Below are 19,889 nucleotides of genomic sequence, written 5' to 3'. Positions count from 1 at the left end.
TATATATCAGTGCAAAGCTGTAACTTGGTTTTAAATGTCAGAAGTTCAACTGAGGACTGTAAAGCTGATTTATATAATACAGTTATAAAGAGCAAGGAAATGATTTCTAATCATATCAACATACATTGAAAATAAAATCACTTAGAGGAAAATAGGTGCACTTGTCTTCAAAAATTATACTCTTTCTGTTTGAGTTAGTAATTCGAAATCCTCCAAATGAAATCTACATATTAAATTTACTTAAAAATAATATCTGCATATGCAATATGTTTAAGAACATAAGGAAATGCTAAGTGGGAGGGTTAGATTGTAAATTTTAAGTAAATATTCACAGGTTTAACACAAAGAAGTGACCAATTATCTGCATACTTGTGATGGGAATTATTTGTAACCTGATTTTTACTCCACTTAATATATTTCTCTTCACTTTATCAACAGTGCTTATCTGACTGAATGCAGAATGTACAAGGCTTCCAATTAAATGGAAACAGAATGTAGTTTTGTGTAAAGGATTTTCCATAAATGTTGACGAGAAGCTGACAGGAAATATGTTAGCTGTGAGCCTTGGAGTTGTAGTCTTAAAAAGGAAATCTTTGATTTAATTCTAAAAGGCAGAATATCTTTTGAACTATTTGGATGTATGCTCTTGAAATATCTCCGATTAAGGTCACTACCCTATTTCTTCTTCGCAACTAAATCATCAGAAAAACCATGGCAAGCCAATATCCTGAAGTTTGGGTTTTTGTTTTTTGAAATTTAAAATCAACCTAATTAAAAACAGAGCAGCCTCGAAGACTTCTATTTGTTTATGTTATTCTTTATAACGATGTTACATTTTTTATCTGCTTCCCCTAATATAAGATCACACTTGTTCAAAAGAATATTAAAGAGGTCACTAGAATTTAAATGAAAAACATTGAAGGGAAGATGTCCAAGAGTTATTAAGAATATGAATATATATTTTCTTGTTTTATTTTTAAACATCAAATAAACAGTAAATTAAAATATTTCAAGTATAACCCTAAGGCTATATTAATACTTACTAAGGAACCATGTCTGTATTTGTTAGTATAATTTGGTTACAAGTTTTATAGAGCTTTATATAACAGTTCTACCTCGTCCTCATTAAGAATGTGGGTGCAGTTGTTTCCAACAATGTTTTTGCTTGCTTTATACAAATGATCAACCTTCCACTGTCGGCAGTTACCACCCTGATAGCTAGGGTCCCAAGCTATGCTAACGGCACTTATTTCTGCCTGAGTGGATGGGGAGAGAAAAAAAGTGGTCACAGCACTTGTCAAGCCACAGTTGTTACTGTAGTAAAAAATGCTACTAGGAAGATGTTAGCTAAAACTTAAATAAAAACTGCAAGCAAAAAGATGCAGATATTAGCTTAAAGGCAAGCCACTTCATGTGGCAAGGAAGAAAGAACCCACGCTTGAGCAAGTGATTTTAGGGGGAAGATGACATAGTTGGAACTGCGTAAAAGTGAACTTGGCCATTGTTCCTTCATGTTCTGAGAGTGGGAAAATCTCAAAGGCGAAGAGACAAAAAGGGAGGGATTGTAGTATTTCTTAAGACGAGAGATGACTCACGCTCAAACAGGGATCGTATCTCCAGAGATGAAGGAAAAGAGACAAATCTTAGAGATGTTTTTGAAGAACTCAAGGTTTTGACAACTGCCTGGCTCAAAGATTTTTATTATTGTAATTTTCAGTGCCAAAATTTTCTCAATTTTAGGACATGGCAGAAGATCAAGGTTCTGTGTCTCTTGGGTTCACAGATAAAGTGTAACAGGAGTGCTGGACATTAGTCTGGATATTTCCTGGGCACTCTTTCTAAATGAAAAAACCAATTTTAGATGCCGATTCCAATGCAGTTGTTTCCATTTGCACATGTAATTTTTTTAGGACATGAGTTACTTGACAAATCTAATAATGAATCTATGATATACTGGGGATCTCAGGAGGGAGCATTTGAAACAAACTTTACACTTATGAGCTTACAGGAAAGCTTGTGAGATTTGTGTGAGGAACTTACTTGTAGAAGTATTTCCCTTTAATGAAGATAGACACATACTCCCAAGTTCTAGACATTTCCCAAAATATAACAGCCGGGAAGGCAGTGGAAACATTAGGGTTTCAATAAATTGCTATGCTTATTTTACTGAAAACATATTTTACTAGTGATGTTTAGAATATTTAACAATTATATTTATGAAAATAAAATCTATTTCTGGAGAGACAGAGGAGTAAATTTCAGATTCCATGCCTACTCTTTGGCAGGTATCCATATCTCTGACGTCTATATACGTTACATCACACACAGGCAGCACATAGGATTGTCTAACTCTGTGTACACTACTATGTTTATAGAACTTCATGATAAAGGCTTTTCAAATATTACTATGAAAATAAATGATTTATCTATTCTTTCTAATTGTATTCTCTGTCTACATTTCCCATTGATTTCAGTGAAACAGTCTCTCTTATCTTTGGTTTAGCAAAATTATGGTAGCACCACATAAAGGTGTGCAACGTAGTCTACCATGATGATCCTATGCATAATTATAAGTATCTACCTTTTGAAATTAAAATGTATTTTAATTTTTAATTATAACTAAGCAATAAATCTCAGTATATGGCAAGACAAGTACAATTTTACATAAGCAAAGGAAAATGATACTTGATAGATTTTCATGACATGTACATCATTTCAAATATTGATTTGCTTTATATGAATGACTGGCATAAAAGTTATGCACAGTTCTGTGTGTTTCCCGTATAAAGCTTTGTGATCACCTTTCCAGTTATGTCTCGTCCCACTTAGTTGCTGTTTTAATCTCTAAACTTTGCTAGGTTTTGCCAAAATTCCTGAAGCTAAAATTTGTCAAGTAGGCCAGAAATATGTAAACAACTCCATCAATATTGTTCAACCACTGACCTCCAACAAAAATATAGTACTAGTTTTTAAAATTTCCAAAAGCTACCAATAGCAATGTCTTGGGTAACAATCAAGAATTATTGAAAACACATTGTCAGCTTGTAAAGGACAGCATTCTATTCTAATTTTCCTAAGCTGTGGTCCCTTCTCCCTGCTTAAGTGAGCATTTGATTTGTCTTAACTTTTTGAATCCACTCTTATAAAAATCACATTGTGAAGCCAGAAAAAGAGTGCTAAAGGAAGAATGACCTCGGTTTCTCATTAGCATGTATGCTGTATGAAGTAAACAATTTCATAGCACTGTACCTGGGACAAAGTCCAGATACACTGGGATCCAATGGTAGGTCAAAAGACTAGATGAATACAAGTCATTGATAAATATTTTAAAGGGAGTTGAGTTTTTACTGGCCTTAAACTGCAATATCACCTGAGATTTTGAGATTGAAATTTTTGCTTATGGAAAATATTCTATGTCCTTGTCTTTGATAGAGATGATATTTGAAATGGTTACTTGTGGGAAATTTTTATTTCTAGTTCATTTAAAAATAAATAGAATGATAAAAGGAATAAAACCAATCAACATACCTCTCCATTAAAAAAGCAGAAAATCGTAGAGACCAAAAGACCCTGTAAAACAAAGTGGAATTATCTGAATTGAAACAAAGAAGACACATGTATTTGTAATCAGGTTGCTGCACAATTAGTTAAGAAAGAAACCAAAAGTATAAACAAATTTAATGCAAATTTCTCAAGGTGCATTCTTGATGCCAAGAACATCATACCTGGAAGTGCATGAGAATGTGCATAATGTAGTCATACACCTCCTCAGCAATCCTTCCTTCAGGTCGCCAGGGCAGAAGCACAAACTCGATGCCAAGCAACGGAACCAGGATAAGAGTAGCTCTCACAGCTTTCATGTAGAGATGGGATTCGGCCTGGTGTGTGACTTTTAACTTAGTGATGAGAACACGCACAATATTTAATAGGAAAAAAAGATTCACCTAAAAAGAAAATAAAAGGACACATGAACATCATTTAGTATTAAAAAGCATGGTTGGAGCTCCAATTATATGAATCTTACAGCATACAATTTGCAAGAAAATGTGCTGTTGTAGGGTATATTTCTCTAAGATACTAATTTAATTTCTGGAATTATGATTTGTTCACTTTACATCAATTCTAAGGATTTTAACTTTTAGAAACATAAAATGATGGTAGTAATACTGTGACATGCAGTCTTCTGTGAAATACTTGAGAGTTTTCTTCAGCTCATTTTCTCATGCAGTGTTTTTGAATTTTTCTATCATCCAAAACTTAGAAGTTTTGAAAATTTTCAACTCTAATAATTACTTTAATAAATGTTAAATTTTATATCAGTGTCTATCCAGCATACTCTAGAAATGCTGTGCTAAGATTTTCAACTCTTTGGTTCATCTTTGCTGAGTTTCTGCTCTACACAGTCAAATGTATGACAAGATTTTATAACAGCAATCCTCCTGCAGCTTTCCAAAATAATACTGTAATCTTAATCCTCATGAAGAAACTGACTCATACATTTCAATCAGTAGGCATTCAACCTTGATCATGCTAGAAGTAAAATAATTTGACATCCCATATTCCTTTCTGTTAATTACTTTCCTTATTTACACATTTACTATTTATTTTGCCTTAACAACTTTGACCAGGAAATGGTACTCTTTGAAAGAGAGACAAGACTGTAATTCAAGACAGTCTTGCTGAAACACTTTCTCTCTCTCTCTCTCTCCCCCAATCCTACTTTCTCTGTTTACAATCGCAGAAGTCACTATTTTAAATTTTTGTCTATTTTCTCTGTGCCCATTTCTTCACTCTTCATGCCTGTCCTAGGATTATCAATGTTAACTACAGAAAAGCTCCATAAGGCTAATTGCTGACCTATTTTTTTTCTCACCCTGACGTCCAGCATCTGTCATTCATAGTCTTACAATTTAAAACCAGAAACCAGTATTTAATTTATATTCATACACATTAAAATTTTTGATGATGATTGTATTTCATTTGGTATAGAAAACAGTGAATAACTAGAACATGAAGAAATGAACAAGTGAAAACAGAAAACATCCATTTGCTAGTTTAAGGCATGTGTTAAGAAAATAAGTGGGCATAAACATATTCCAGTACTATTTTTAGAGAATATAATGTTACATATGCTTCACAAACATACTAGCAACCCGATGACAACATGTCTATGCAAAGGAACAAAGTTACAGTCACTAGAGTGCAATAAAGACAAAAGCAGACTAACTCGTGTAAGAATGAAGTACGTACAATGAATCAACTTGTCAGCTATACTTCTACTCAGCCTAACGCTTTCCTTTCCTAAGCACTCACTGCTGGTTAAAAGTTTTGATTAAACAGTAACCACTACTATAGAAGATAATAATGCCCCCTGACACAGACTGAGGTAGGAGGATCAGAAGCTTGAGCCCAGTCTGGGCAATTTAGCAACCTAGTGAGGACCTATCTCAGAATAAAAAGCAAAAAAAGAAGAGCTAGAGTAGCTCACTGCAAAGTCCCTGGGTTTAATCCCTAATACCACAAAATTAGAATAATATAAAATAGTTTAAAAGTCAAATATATAAAAAAAATTATGAAACAGTATAAACATTGAAATTTAGATCCTTATTATGAAAATTTCTTAAATGCAGAGTCACTCTCCAGCATGGTAGTGAGGCTGAAAACAGGAAACTCGAAGGAGAACTGGCAGTGGAGCTAATCCTTCTCAGCTACTCTCTAAATACTTGTGGCAGAGTGAATTGGACATCACTCACCACTCCGTTTTCCACATAATTATGATCCTTAAGTGCTACTTCATTTGCTGGAAATACTTTCACATATTTCAAACAAAAAATAGTGGAATTCTAACTTTCAGGTTAACTCTGTTTGAATTTTATCCTACTTACGGCAAACATAGTTAAGAAGAGATTGGTTTTCACCCCGATAGCCATACATTTCAAGAGCTGGTAGGCACCGGACAACGGTGCATTGCCACACTACGCTAGGGCCACAGAAAGCACCAAAGCGAATCAGTACAAAGGCCAGAGGAGGATTCTTAGAAGGTATTTTCATACCAAGATGGTCAGCAGTCCCTTAATTGTACCCTGAAGTGACCTAAGGATCTCTAACAGAGCTCATATTTCATGTATCCTCTCTCCCGTTACCCTTAACAAGATCTGAAAGTGGTTTGCACGACCAGGATACACAAGGGAAATTTGATGACGGAAATATGCATGGAGACAAATCTGATTAAAATATCTTATTTACAGAAATTGTACGGGCATCTACGGTCCTATGAATAATTGACATTTATGATCCTATGAATAATCCCTCCAGGGCCTTGGGATTGGCAGGATGAATGAGGGGCCATGGTGTTCAAACAAGGGCTGAACAATTTCACCTGATAGATTAAAAGGTTCCTAATCTTGTTTTAAAATAGTAAGAGGCAAAACATCTACGCAAATAAAGTGAATTTAAACTGTTTCTTGCAGTTTTAGTGATTGATCCATGTGGACAAATTACACAAATGCTCTACCATAGCTGCAATCCCTTCATTTTCTTCCTTGCTGTTTAGCTGGATGAGGTGTAATCAGCTATGATCAGCTCCCCCGTGACATTTTGCCTTAGTTACTTCATCTTCTCTTCTCGCTCAAAGTTTCCACTGTAACGTGTGGCATGTACTAGGTGCTTTGTTTTCCTATGCCTGGTTTATTTCAGTTAACATAATGCCCTCTGTACTAACCATTGCTGCAAATGACAGGGCGTCTTCATTTCTTATAGCTTACTGGTATTCCATTATATATATATATATATATATATAATGGAATGTATATATATCACATATATATATATCACATTTTAAATCTACTTATTTGACAATGGACATCTTTGATTGATTCTATATCTTGGTTATTGTATGATTGCAAAGCCCATGGGTATAGGGTATGTCTTTGCTATAATGAAGTGGGATTTCTGGGTCATAAAGTTGTTATTTGATTTTCAATTTTTTGCACAAATTCTGTAGTATTTTCCATAATGACAATATTAATATACATTTCCACCAACAGTGTATGAATTTCCTTTTATCTGATTCCTTGACAGCTTTTGGGCTTTTTTCTATAATATCTATTTAACTAGGGTGAGATGATGTTTCATTATGATTTTGATTTGTATTTCCATGATGTTTAGCGATATTGAATATTTTCTCAGTAGTACACTCTCTAGGAATTTGCATATGTTGTTCTGAGAAAAGTCCATTTTGATTCTTTTCTCATTTTTAAATTAGACATGTTTTGTGGTTGAGTTGCTTGATTCCTTACATAATCTGGATATCAACCTTTGCCAAATGAATAATTCACAAGTATTTTCTTCCATTTTGTATGTCGTCTCATAACTGTATTTTTCTTCTTTGCTGTGTAGATGCTTCTCAGTTTTATGCAATCCTTTTTGTGTTGTTTTACTTTTGTTGCCTTTTCTTCAGACAGCTTAATCACTGCCTATATGAATACCGTGAAGTGTTTCTCCTATGTTTTCTTGTAATCATCTCGTAGTCTTGGTACTTACAGTTCTGTCTTTGATCTATTCTGAATTGACTTTTGCAGGTGGAGGGAAGTTTGATTTAGTTTCATTCTTCGGTGTGTGTTTATCCAGTTCACCCAACCCCACTGGCAGAAGCAACTGTCTTTTGTCTAATGTACACTCTTCACAACTTTGTTAAAATAACTTGGGTAGAATCTAGTCCATTCCTTTGGTCTGTGTGTCTGTTTTTATGCCAATAACATTCGGTTTTTATTACTATAGATTTATGTTTGAACTCAGGTATCATGTTGTCTCCAATATTGTTCTTTGTGTTCAGGGTTGCTTTGTTAATTCTAGTTCTTTTGTGTATCCCCAGTAATTCTGTGGTTATTGTCTCTAGTACTTTGAAGACTGTCATTGGTATTTTCATGGGGATTGATTGAAACCTGTCGGTCACTTTGAGCAGCATGGACATTTTAACAATGTTATTCTCTGTAACCCATGAGCATGGATTTTTTTCTAGTTTTGTGTGTCTCCACTATGATTTATTTCATCAATGTTTTGTATTTTTCATGGTGGAGATCTTTAAGTTTCTTGTTAAATTTGTTCCTTGGTGGGAGCGTGGGCACGTGCACATGTGTGTATTGACTGGGATTGAGTTTTTGGAAACTTATGTTTCCATCGGTTTGTTGTAGATGTAAAAGTTATGATTATTGTGTTGTTCATTTTACAAATAGGAGACCTGCAGTATGGGGTGACTAGCTAATTACCTAACTGAGGTCAGACAGCAAGTAAAAGGTGGAAGCAGAACTTAAACCCAGGCAATCACCAGGAGTTGCCTTCTTAATTATAACAAACTTTTGAGAATGGCTTAATAATGAAGTATGTGAGGATGGCCTATGCATATTTTAACACAATCCTATACTTAATTGAAGCTAGCAAGTCTTGAAAAGTAGTATGAGAATCTATGTATAAAAATTAGTCTGAAAATCAGAGTCAGGTATCTTTGAATATGATTTGAAAGATACACCACCTTTATCTGTTAAATGTATTTTAATACCAGCTGTAATTAAGGCTTCACTCTTCAAAAATGCAATTGCTTTGTAATCTCTAATGCTCTATGAGAGAACCATGCTAATTTATATCAATTCATTCACTCATTGAAATAATATAATAAAAGCACTGAAAGTGACTTCTGCTTCCCTCAATCAGCTTAAAGATGTCCAATTGATACATTCATATTGTGATGTTTATTAAGGTAAAATAATTTAAGCAATCATCTTTTTTTTTTTTGCAGCAATGACCTTTGGATGAAATTCTTTTCTTCATTAGAATGCTCTGCTTGCACAGAGGTGTTGGTTTTCTTCGCTCACCTTCCCAATTCATTAAGTCCATCCTCTGTTCTGCCTGCATCTTGGGAAAGGCATCTGTGGATGACCTCATTGCCAGGGCTTTCTTGCGCTCTGACCTTGGCTGTATTTGGCCAGTCAAAGGAACCAAGAGACCAGGGTGTAAGGAGAGAGATTAGTTTGAGGATTTATTTCTGCTGCATCTTCCCTTCCGGGCTGTGGTTTGGCAATGCTTGTTTTCCTCTACCGGATGCCAGGGCTCTTGTTGGGTTATTTCTCGGAACTTGTCCAACTTCATGAGACTGCCCTGTGCTCTCTGCAGAAGCAGAAGTGACAGTAGCTTCCCACTCTTGGTTTTTGTTGCCGATCACCCTCCACAAATAAAACACCTTCATCACACCCTAGTCAGTCAAGCACTAGGAATACATTGTTTTTGACCACTGGCATCGGAAGGGTATCAGAGCTGAATGATTCTGGAAACATGTACACTGCTGAAGAAAAAGGAATTTCAGTCACATACCAGTAAAGCAGCACAAATTGGACCGTGGATAATGTAGAGGAGATGGGTATCGAAACTAATCCAGCAACTAGGAGAAAAATAAAAATATTATGTCAAATATTTTCATTTTACTTAGTTCTAATACAAATCATAAAGAGAGATATCTTACTTGTCATTGTAATATAAGCTTCTAGCAATAGCATGTATACAGGCAGGAATCAGTGGAAATCCTATAAATATCAAAGAAAAAGAAAAGAAGTAGATCACTGTCACTGTTGATGGCACTCTTACAATACAGGATGAAATATGAAACTAAGAGATATTTTAGGAACACAAGTTACTGGCTACCACATATTTATCGACTAAATGTTATATGTTCAGTCCAATAATAAATATGATAAACTCTCAGGTATTTATATTTCTTTTTGTATGTATATACACCTATATATCTTATTCTAGAAAGTCATTTTGAATTGGTGTAGTCCAGAGTTTAAGTGAATAAATTCACTGATTAAATCCAAAAGCCTAGAAGAAATTCATATATTTTCTGTGAAATGGAATTGATCGTTTGCAGCTGACCAAATGTGGAAGAGTTAAAACTGATGAGAATATGAGAATTTCTAAATGAGAACCATATTAATACCCATTTTCTGAAGCAGAAAGACAAAGAAATTATTACTTTTTTTGAGATAGTGCCTCATTCTGTAGTTCAAGCCATCCTTGAGCTCACTATGGAGCTCAGGCTGGACTCAAACTCCCAGAAATCCTCTTGCTTCAGTCTCCGGAGAACTGGGATTATAGGCATTCCTCCCCACACCAGCCAGAAATGATTTTTTTGTACCAGAAATGTTATATGTTTTGAACCTGAAAATCATATCTGTCAAAAATTAAATGAAATGAGAATGTACTATTGTATATTGTATGAGTGTATATTTGAGTATACATGAATTTTTATATCTATGTCTTGATTTAGACAGATGATGAATGATAGATAAATAGATAAGTAATATTTCTGTTTTGTTTCTGGAAACTAGCCCTATTTAAATAATGTATAGAATTTTATATTTTGCTTTACTTCAACTACTTCTTTAGTGTGGCAGAGTGTGTCACTGTTTGTTTTATAAGTAATACTATGCCTTGATATGTAGAAAAAATAGATCTTTAGCATGCCTTTATTTAATTACTGACACTTCTGCTGACTAACTACCAAAAGGCAATTTAATACAAACACTAATGTTTTTGAGATGGAACCTCAAAGCTAGTTAAGCCTGGTGTCCTCTTTCCACATGGCAAGAAAAGGAATTCAGAATAGCGCAGAGTAGATCCCTACTGCGTGATCTTAATCCTGTCTTCTAACCATTCCATCCTCAGCCACAATAAACTATTCACTGGAACACTGGACGTAAAAAGGACGTTGTATCACTAATCAGCCAGTGAGTATTGAAAACAATGAAACAGTAGCCCACGCTTTGCTTTAAAGGTTCCATTTCACAGCAATAAGCAGCACTAATCACCTGGTGGCCTTTAAGAACAATGGATAAGAAAGCATTTTTATTACCAAATCACCTCGCATCCTCTAAAAGCTTCTTGTTCGTAGGGATTAGCAGATGTGCAAGGTGGCGCTTACCCCAGCCAAGGAAATAATACCACATCAAGTGCTGCTTCTCCGCAAACACAGCCACTACGATGAGCGTGTGCAGGTAGATGCCTTCGCACAACATCCAGAAGTAGTTACAGCCCAGAAGGTAAAGGTGAATGAACTGGGACACTTTACAGCTAACCTGTGAGGAGAAAGAATGCAAATTTTGTTTTTCTTCGTCTGGGAATCTATATGACATGATCGTCTGGTTTCAGGAAAACATGAGATTTTCTGTTTTCTACACAGAAATGTATACGCTAATGATGTAGGTGCCTGAAGCGCCAGGCTTTACGCTCATCTACTGGCACCTTCAGTGCTTTGGGGCACAGACTCCAAAGACTTACAGTGAGAGGTATCCCAGGAAGTCCTGTAAACTTGAAATTGTCCTCATTTACTGAATGTATGCTTTCCTAAACTGTTCTGGTCATTATGTAATTAGGAATATAAACATTTCATGCATGCATAATTTCAAATCTATGTTAATTATGAATCCCTGGATTGTTACATTCCATTAGGAAAAAGCCATAATAATTTTTAAAACAAATAATCAAAGTTCCCATGGAAAGTTTTGTGCACTGCATGCTCTTATTTGCAAATATTTATTAAATAATAATTTGACAGACCCATATGTTAGCTATTCTATCCACATATGAAGCATAAGGGTTTCCTGTAAGAGTACAGGAGAAAGAATATAATATTTCTTTCTCTTTTGCTGAGGTCTCCATGGTCTCTATTCTTAGTGAAACATGAGGAGGGAGGCCCACACATTGAATACTGAAAATACCAAGGAGTAAGAGAGATAGTTTACTCCCTTAACAGGGATAAATTTAAGGCTCTTCCAGAAATACATGGCAATTGACGCCCGTCTCCTCTAACTTCCAATCTAACATTCAGTAGATTTGTCGTGGAAATCATCACTGATTTTGAAATAATATTTTTTCAATAAATAGAAAATTTGAAATGAAAAGCGTTGAAAAATTAATTCTGTTATCACAGGATGTTAACAGCGTTTGTATAGGAGCTAGCTTAAAATCTTGCTTATATTGTTGTATTTAACCCTTAAATTAACTCTATGAGGCATGTATTACCAATAGCCATGAATTTTCAGGCTAAAAACTAACTACTGAAACAGAAAAATAATGTCCTTATACATTAATCAAAGGTGCACCCTGAGCACAAATCTTATAATTCCAAGTTTACTTTCACCGCTACACAGTCCTGCCTGGTAGACTGGAGTTTCAAGTTTTTATGTCTATATTCTTAGATATTCATATAGAATTGGTATATTAATTCTTGATTTCATTAAAATGTAACCAATACAATATCACAATAAGAAATTAGAGCATGATTTAAAAATAGATTTTTGTGCAGGTCATTGATGTTACAGCAATTCATTTTTCTAAAAAATTTCTAAAAATAACTAAAGTACATAGTGTTTGCAAAAACACAAAATTTTGAAACTCTTGCTCTACTCTACAGCTTTGCGACAAATCTGAATCTCCTTGCTCCCGAGACGTGCCCTCCGCTGGACAGGACGTCAGCCAGTTTTTCCTACTGCTAATTATACCCGGTGTGTTTCCTAGCCCAGGGAACCTACAAGATTAAACAATCCGGATGCACATGTACAAACAATGGAGGGAATTTTAGAACTTTGGAAATTACCCTAAAAACACACATAAAACACATATGAGAGTGTTGTTTATTGACCCATTGGGTGAAAATTCCTTCCCTTCTCTGATTGCCATAAATTGATAATTTAATCTCTTAAAAACACTACATGCACACACACACACACTTTCTAAACTGTACTATATATACTACAACTATGAGAACAATACTACTACAATTATGACAACAATATTTTAAAATTTAATATGTTTAAGTACAGATATTTTAATTCAAACACAGGATGTGCATGCATTTAGCTTGTCTAAAATGTATACAAATGTACAAATAAGTTTTAAGTTACATTTTTAAAGCATGGCGTCTAAAGCAATACTTTATAAATGTTCATCAGAGCAATGAGGGGTGGTTAGGTCTGTTTAAAATTTTATGTTAATGACACTGAACCAGATGCTCCGCCCAGGCTGTTCCTTGTCTTCCCGCACGAACCCTTGAACTTCAAAGGCTCAAGCTTGTTCTACTTACAGGATTTGTGGCCACCAAGGCCTGGTTGTTGGCCACTGCAGTGAAGTGAATGATTGTCACAGTGGAGTTACAAACGAAAGAGAAAAACAGATTTTTGTGCAGGGTAATCCTTTGGCAACTTAGGCTCCTGCAAAGCAATGAGACAAAGTGTGTTGGCAGCATAAAATATTTCCACATTTTTATTAAGCACCATAAAAGTAAGGTCCATTCTCAATTCATGGAGGATGCTGTAATACCGGAGAAATTGCTTTTTCCTCATATCCCCTCATGACAAATCTTAACTAAGGAAAATATATAATTCCCCAGAACCTAAAGAAAAATGAGTTAATTTTTCTACATAGGGACTAAAAATCTGCCTGTCTTAGCTCTTTACATTAACATGTGTTACTATCTGAATAGAAGGAGCATTTTTTATTTATTCTGTAAAAACAGAAATGAGGATGTGGTACAGTTGAATACTTTAAAACTATGCTGGTATTAATTTGAGCACGTTGGATTTATCTGTGATTCTCACACAGATGATGTGGTTTTCATTATCCCACACAGATAGACTCTTCTGTTTAAATTGTCCTGTGCTTGTGTGGTGGTAATGATTGTGAGAGAGGTATTGTATTCAGAGTAGATGGATAGATGAAAATATAGACATAGCAACCAAGAAGCATTGTTTGGAGGGTTGCTTTTTTTTTTTTCTGTTTGACTTAGTCATGCATAAAAGTAATGCCACTCCTACTGAAGTTCTTTCAGTCTAAGATAAATATATAAGAAGGGTTCAATAGAAACAAATGTGGAGTTTAGTAGAAATAGATTTATGGAAAAGACATCCTAGGTGGGATATGTGATGCCACCTTTCAGACTGAATTCTTATTCACTATGAAAACTGTCAGTTTCTGACTGCCCTACACACCTTGAAGAGAAAGCCTACACACTACTTACTCATCAAGCATTCACTTGAAGAGTTCGGGTGGGAAACATTTTGAAATAATAGAAAGGAATCAACTTGAAGCAGAACGTTCAGTGTTAAGTCTAAGCACACTTGTAGGAAGATACTGCAAAGCATTAAATCTCATGTTGTGTATTTTACTTAATTATGCTATTAACATGGCCGTTTTAGATAATCCACTATACTCAAACCAAAGACTCCTTTGAAAACTTTAAAATTGTCACCTAGTATTATCACCATATCTCTTTATTTTAAAGAAAGGAATCCCAGGGCTGGGGATTTAGCTCAGTGGCAAAAGCGCCTGCCTGGCAAGTGCAAGGTCGTGAGTTTGGTTCCCGGTACCGGAGAAAAACCAAACAAAAAAAAAAAAAAAAAAAAAAAAAGAAGAAAGGAATCCCATGCCCAGAATATTAGAGTTAGAGTAAGATACCCAGGCTTTCTATATTTAAAAAAAAGTTTAGACTATTACTCTAGAAATTTCTTTCAGTTATAAGTCTATGAGTTTATACATAGCTCTAATATTTTAAACATGGAAATGAGTGCAATCCAAATTAGTATTTATGGGTTTCCCACATATGCTTTCCACAAAATTGGGTGCTGTTAGTGAAGATTTATACAAAATGCTGGCTGGCTGTGATGCTTTGGGATGATAATCGAGTGTAATGAAGACATTCATGTCGCAGGAGGTATAAAAAAATCCAGCTGAAGTCCAACAAAATATAAACAACAAGTAACTGCTGGTTTCATATTTGAGAGTCATTTACTTTAACTTGATTTCACAGTGATAATAATGAGAAAGGCAGGCAGAGGTCAAGCTTGATCTATGAAATATTGATGATATTAGAAAAGAAAAAAGTTAAAATTGCACAAAATTATTAGCATCACTGTTGATATTATTGAAGGAACTACAATACTGAGATAAAGACCTTCTTACTTTCACTCAAATGCCATAGCAGTGGCAGGACTGGTTTGAGATCAGTGAGTGAAGAGACCTTATGCATAAGAGAAGAGGTCTAGTAAATAACATTTCTTCCAAAGCATCCCATGTGGTTTGTTTCTATCCTGCATTACTCTTCCATCATGAAATATACAAATGCATAAAATGTGTTCACAGTCTTATTTTAAATGCTTTGAGCTTACCCTGCGTCTGCGCAGTGCCGAGTTTTCTTTGTGGAGAAAATTCCTAGCCATATAAACATGCACTTTTTGGTAGCAAGATTTAATTATATTCATTATTTAAAATGATGGGGAAAAACAAAGTTGTCCTTAAATGAATTGTTTTTCCCTTTTCATCTGAACCCTCTTATGTCTAGGCTTATTTGTTAACACGTGTAAATTTTACGGTTTTTGAATCATGAGGAAAAGACTGGAAAGTTTTACTCAGGCAGAAAATCTGAAATATTTGTAAGGAGTCAATTAGAATTAAAGAAAATAAACACTAAAAATAGACTGTATGAAATAGTTATGTATGAATGAGAAAGCAGAGCTGAAAATAGAACCTGAGGAACATGATTTGAACAGCATAATTATAATTGTTGGTATTAGTAATGGTCAGTGCATAAGACTGAAAGATAGTCAAATAAAGTGCTATCCACAGTTAGTTAAAAAGAAGTTCTAATTTGTTTTGTGTAGACTTAAATATCCTGCCTTTCTCCAGGAAGGTCTGTATTCCTGTTCTGCTGAGCTCCCTCTTTCCCATGACCCTACTTCTAGCTCAGTCTGTCTTTAAAGGTGAAGATTTAAGACTGAGCTGTGTTACATCCTCTCTTCGAAAGCTGTGACTGCTGTGGGGATAGACAAACCAGAAGCGGCTTCTTCTTCTCTCACTATGTGATGAAAGGATACACCAGATTTCTCTTTGTTATTTTGGGCAAAAAAATGAAATCCACTTAAATTGATTTAATAACTGAAATAAAGACTAAAAATTTAGGAGAAGGATGAATGTTATTTAATTATTCAGACTAAAACTATATAAACCTTTATTTTGAATATTTTATGAAACTACCCAAATATTATTGTCAATTTAGGTAATCCACCCATATAACTCAAACCAGAGACTTCTGCTTTAGAAACCCTGAACACTGAATTTAGCTGTCCAAAGTGATGTAATAAACTGAACCACTTCCAAATCATATCACTTTGTATTGTGAAAATAGATCCTAGTGTTGAAAATATTAACCTACTGCTTTAGTTTCTTCCATTTGTACCTCTAGATACTGTATAACTTAAATGCAGGTGGATTCTCTCTAACATATGGTTTCTATCAATGTCTTGTGGCAAAATACATCTCAGATTTTTCTAGCAATGCGCATTGTTTCCTTCTAACCATACTCATTAACACATGTAAGTGGATTCATAAAAATGAAATCAACTTGCAAATGAAAATCAAAAAGGTCTAAACAAGTGGTTTGTTTCAATGAGACTTCAAAATTTGAAGGTAGTTTTTCAAATGCTAACCTATGATCAATTTTACTTCCATTAAATGCTTAAATATTATTGTTTTACTTAGTATGTTAAAGTCAATTATTTATAGGCTTAGAGAATATTTTCCAAAAACTTCTCTTTGACTTTTGCAATATCCCTTTTTCTTCTAGCATAAACACAGACAAAGTGTGGTGATAGGTCTGGATCATTTCCACTTCATATTCTTCATGTATAGTTATCTTAGAACACCTTTCAATATGCAATTATCCCAAGAAGAATTATTAAGACAGCTGGTGCAAGTGTGTAAACAATGCCACTATACTCCATACAGAATGGAACTATGTCTTTTTGAACAGTTAGAAGTAGGTGTCTTTAAATCAGCACTTACTGTTCAATTTGTTTTTGAAGCCTGACTTTAGTGTGATCCTGGACCCTGCCATCTACTTAAGCATGAATTTGAGTTACTCTTATCTAATATCTCTGATCCTCAGTTTCCCTATCTTTAATAGAGGATTTTGGTAAAGTTGGCTTGAGAGTTAAATGAAATAAATTAATCTATGGTTAATATAACATTTAATCTATCTTTAACGCTCAGTGTTAAATTAGTTATATTTAACATCACTATCACTGATTTTAATCAAATACTCTGAGTTTTCTGTCACCAATGATAAAATAACATCACATCTCACTTCAGACTTATAGAACTGCCTCTTTATAAAAACAAATACTCTTTAGTAACTCAATAAAATAGTAAATAAACTGTCATCTTTTTATACAAAACACAAGGATTTAGGTTTAGGAGGAAATTTTTTATGTAATAAAGGGCAATAAAACAAAAAACCTAAATTATTTTCCCAAGGAATTTCATTCTGTACATAGTTGTCTCAAAATCATCATATTCATAATCATGGTGCCCCAAATACTACCTTGACGATTTCTTCAAATCTCTTGCCACTAACATGGATGAAAATTTTTCTCTTGTTTTTATTTGATTTGGACATGAGGGAGAAATTTCCATATTACTTTTCTCAATACTAATTACGAGCAAAAGGAAAACCAGAATGAGGGAATACAAACAATGTAAGTTTAACCTAGTCTACAAAACACTGCTTCCTTATCTTAGTTTGTCTAATTTAATTTTCAAACGCTTAGATCTTTTCCGAATAAAACACTGACCAGATAATTGAAAGTTCAAGTCAATCAGAATGTTGCCAGAAACAAACAAAAAAACAACAAATGTAGTAAAAGAATAACCAGTGTCTCTATGTCTGATCTACTGAATTGAGCTTTGAGCTGATGGAATCATCTGATTCATATATTTGACATGGAGTGCTGGTCACCCATCAGCAGCTCTCTTTTGGAAATGGTTTATGATCCATTAGCACAGATTAGGAACAACATGAATTGCAGAAGGATTTTAAGTAGGCATGCAGCCTAGGAAATTAGCAACTTAGCACAACTCTGCCTCAAAAAATAAGTTTTTATAAAGGGAGCTGGAGATGTAACTCAGTGAAAGGACCCTGATTCAATTCCTGGTATAACCAGAAAAACAAAACAGTATGAAACATAAACCTTTCAGCAGTAAAATTTGTAATATGAGCAGCCACCATTTCGTGAGCCACTACTATATCGCAGAACAGAGGTAAGCCCTTTAAAGTCATTCTCTTGTTAAAATACTATTATTCCTTAATAAAATTGAAGTTGTGCATGTTTATACTTTTATTACGTGAGATCTAGAACTTAAAGGGAAGTTGTTATGGCTTTTATCTATCTAATTCTTTATTTATTTAGTATTTATTGTTATGTAGTTATCTACTGCAGCCCTGGGAAATGGTGGTGAATAACAGAACAAGGTACTGAACTCAGTTAATTTTCATCGTAGTTGAGGGCAAATAAGCACATAAATTACATAGCGAAATCGAAGTTTAGAAATCAAAACTAAGGTATGGACAAAGATGGGCCAGGATGGAGGGAATGGTCAAAATAGAACTAGAAAGAGAAGAAATGATTGGGGAGCACAGTGTTCCAAGCAGACGAGACACCCTGAGTCAAAGTTATGAGACCCTAGGCTTTGAGAAGCAGGAGGAACACATGATGTAACACAGCACATGGCAAAAGTCTGCCTTGTTTTCTTCCATCTTATGGATGAAGAAAATTAAATTCAAAGGGCTTTGATTATAGAATGAATTTCTTTATTCTAATGCTCATGCTCTCCTGAGTTGCATCTTTTTTCTGCTATGGTTTATGTAAACTTTATTTTTCTGTATATCTACAGTTCATCAATTTAAGACAGTCTCTGCTTTTGATATCTTGTCCCACCAACAGGTGCCGGCAGCATAACGTCTGGTCATTCTCACCTTCTGTGTTTCCTAAATACAAAGCTGCTGAGACTGGGGCAGAGCGTGCTTTGATTTTCCTCTTATTTCTAGTGATACCCGTGTGAAGAGTCTAAGAAAATAAACTGTCTGCAAGACTGGAAAACCATTTGATAGAATATATTTTAGGAGAAAAATGTTATGTTTTCTCTTCTTTCAAATAATAAAACTCTATTGAAATAGCTATATAATTTTTATAAAAGCAATGGAGCACTAGCTTTGTTAAAATGTTGTATCATTTGATGCCCATAAAAATTTAGGTATACTAAAATAGAATTTATGTACTACCCTTTCAAGAAGACTAGATAAAATATATGAAGAAATTAAACATTTAAGAAATATCAGTAGAACTGTGAGCATGTGATTTTTAACATGTTTATAGCTTTACAATTCCAATTTTACAAATACAAATACTCTAACATAGTTGTTTATATTTCCAAACCTGGACTTTGCTTCATAAGCCAGTAATACCAATTACCTTAAAGCAGAAATAGCTAAATTAAATCTATTACTTCTGTCTTGTCATATCCTTATGCAAATATATTCTTCAATGTGGAAATGCAGTTATTTTATTATATAAATAAAATGACATGGTTTTCCAAAACAGTGTCACATTACTAAATAAGTATGTTTTCAGCTCTTATTACATTTAGTACAAGGGCAAGGGATTTGTCAGTACCTTGTTTAAAATTCATTACTTTGGATATGGACTGAAGATGACATTGAAATATTGAATATAATAAAATACAGAGAGAGAAAGAAAGAGAGGAAGGAAGAAAGAAGGAAGGAAGGAAGGAAGGAAGGAAGGAAGGAAGGAAGGAAGGAAGGAAAGAGAGGAAGAAAGAAAGAAAGAAAGAAAGAAAGAAAGAAAGAAAGAAAGAAAAAGAAAGAAAGAAAGAAAGAAAGAAAGAAAGAAAGAAAGAAAGAAAGAAAGAAAGAGAAAGAAAGAAAGAAAGAAAGAAAGAAAGAAAGAAAGAAAAAAGAAAGAAAGAAAGAAAGAAAGAAAGAAAGAAAGAAA

The 19,889-nt window shown here is 34.3% G+C and overlaps 1 protein-coding gene across 6 annotated transcripts in view; it reads right to left on the bottom strand.

Annotated features, from left to right (window-relative positions):
• Calcrl (calcitonin receptor-like) overlaps window positions 1–19,889 on the bottom strand; it is a 101,742-nt gene that overhangs the window by 2,671 nt on the left and 79,182 nt on the right. For all 6 annotated transcript variants that reach the window (XM_013512405.1, XM_005373331.2, XM_005373330.2 and 3 more), the window contains 6 exons: window positions 13,133–13,259; window positions 10,973–11,126; window positions 9,515–9,575; window positions 9,367–9,433; window positions 3,726–3,944; window positions 3,529–3,570 (listed from right to left, as the gene is read on the bottom strand). In XM_013512405.1, the coding sequence (XP_013367859.1) occupies window positions 3,529–3,570; window positions 3,726–3,944; window positions 9,367–9,433; window positions 9,515–9,575; window positions 10,973–11,126; window positions 13,133–13,259 (670 nt within the window). The remainder of the gene's footprint in view (window positions 1–3,528; window positions 3,571–3,725; window positions 3,945–9,366; window positions 9,434–9,514; window positions 9,576–10,972; window positions 11,127–13,132; window positions 13,260–19,889) is intronic.

The sequence above is a fragment of the Chinchilla lanigera genome, unplaced genomic scaffold (assembly GCF_000276665.1).
Source record: "Chinchilla lanigera isolate Chin_1 unplaced genomic scaffold, ChiLan1.0 scaffold00002, whole genome shotgun sequence".
Taxonomy (NCBI): Eukaryota; Metazoa; Chordata; class Mammalia; order Rodentia; family Chinchillidae; genus Chinchilla; species Chinchilla lanigera.
The sequence above is the reverse complement of the archived record's forward strand: the minus strand, read 5'-3'. Positions and strand labels throughout refer to the sequence as shown.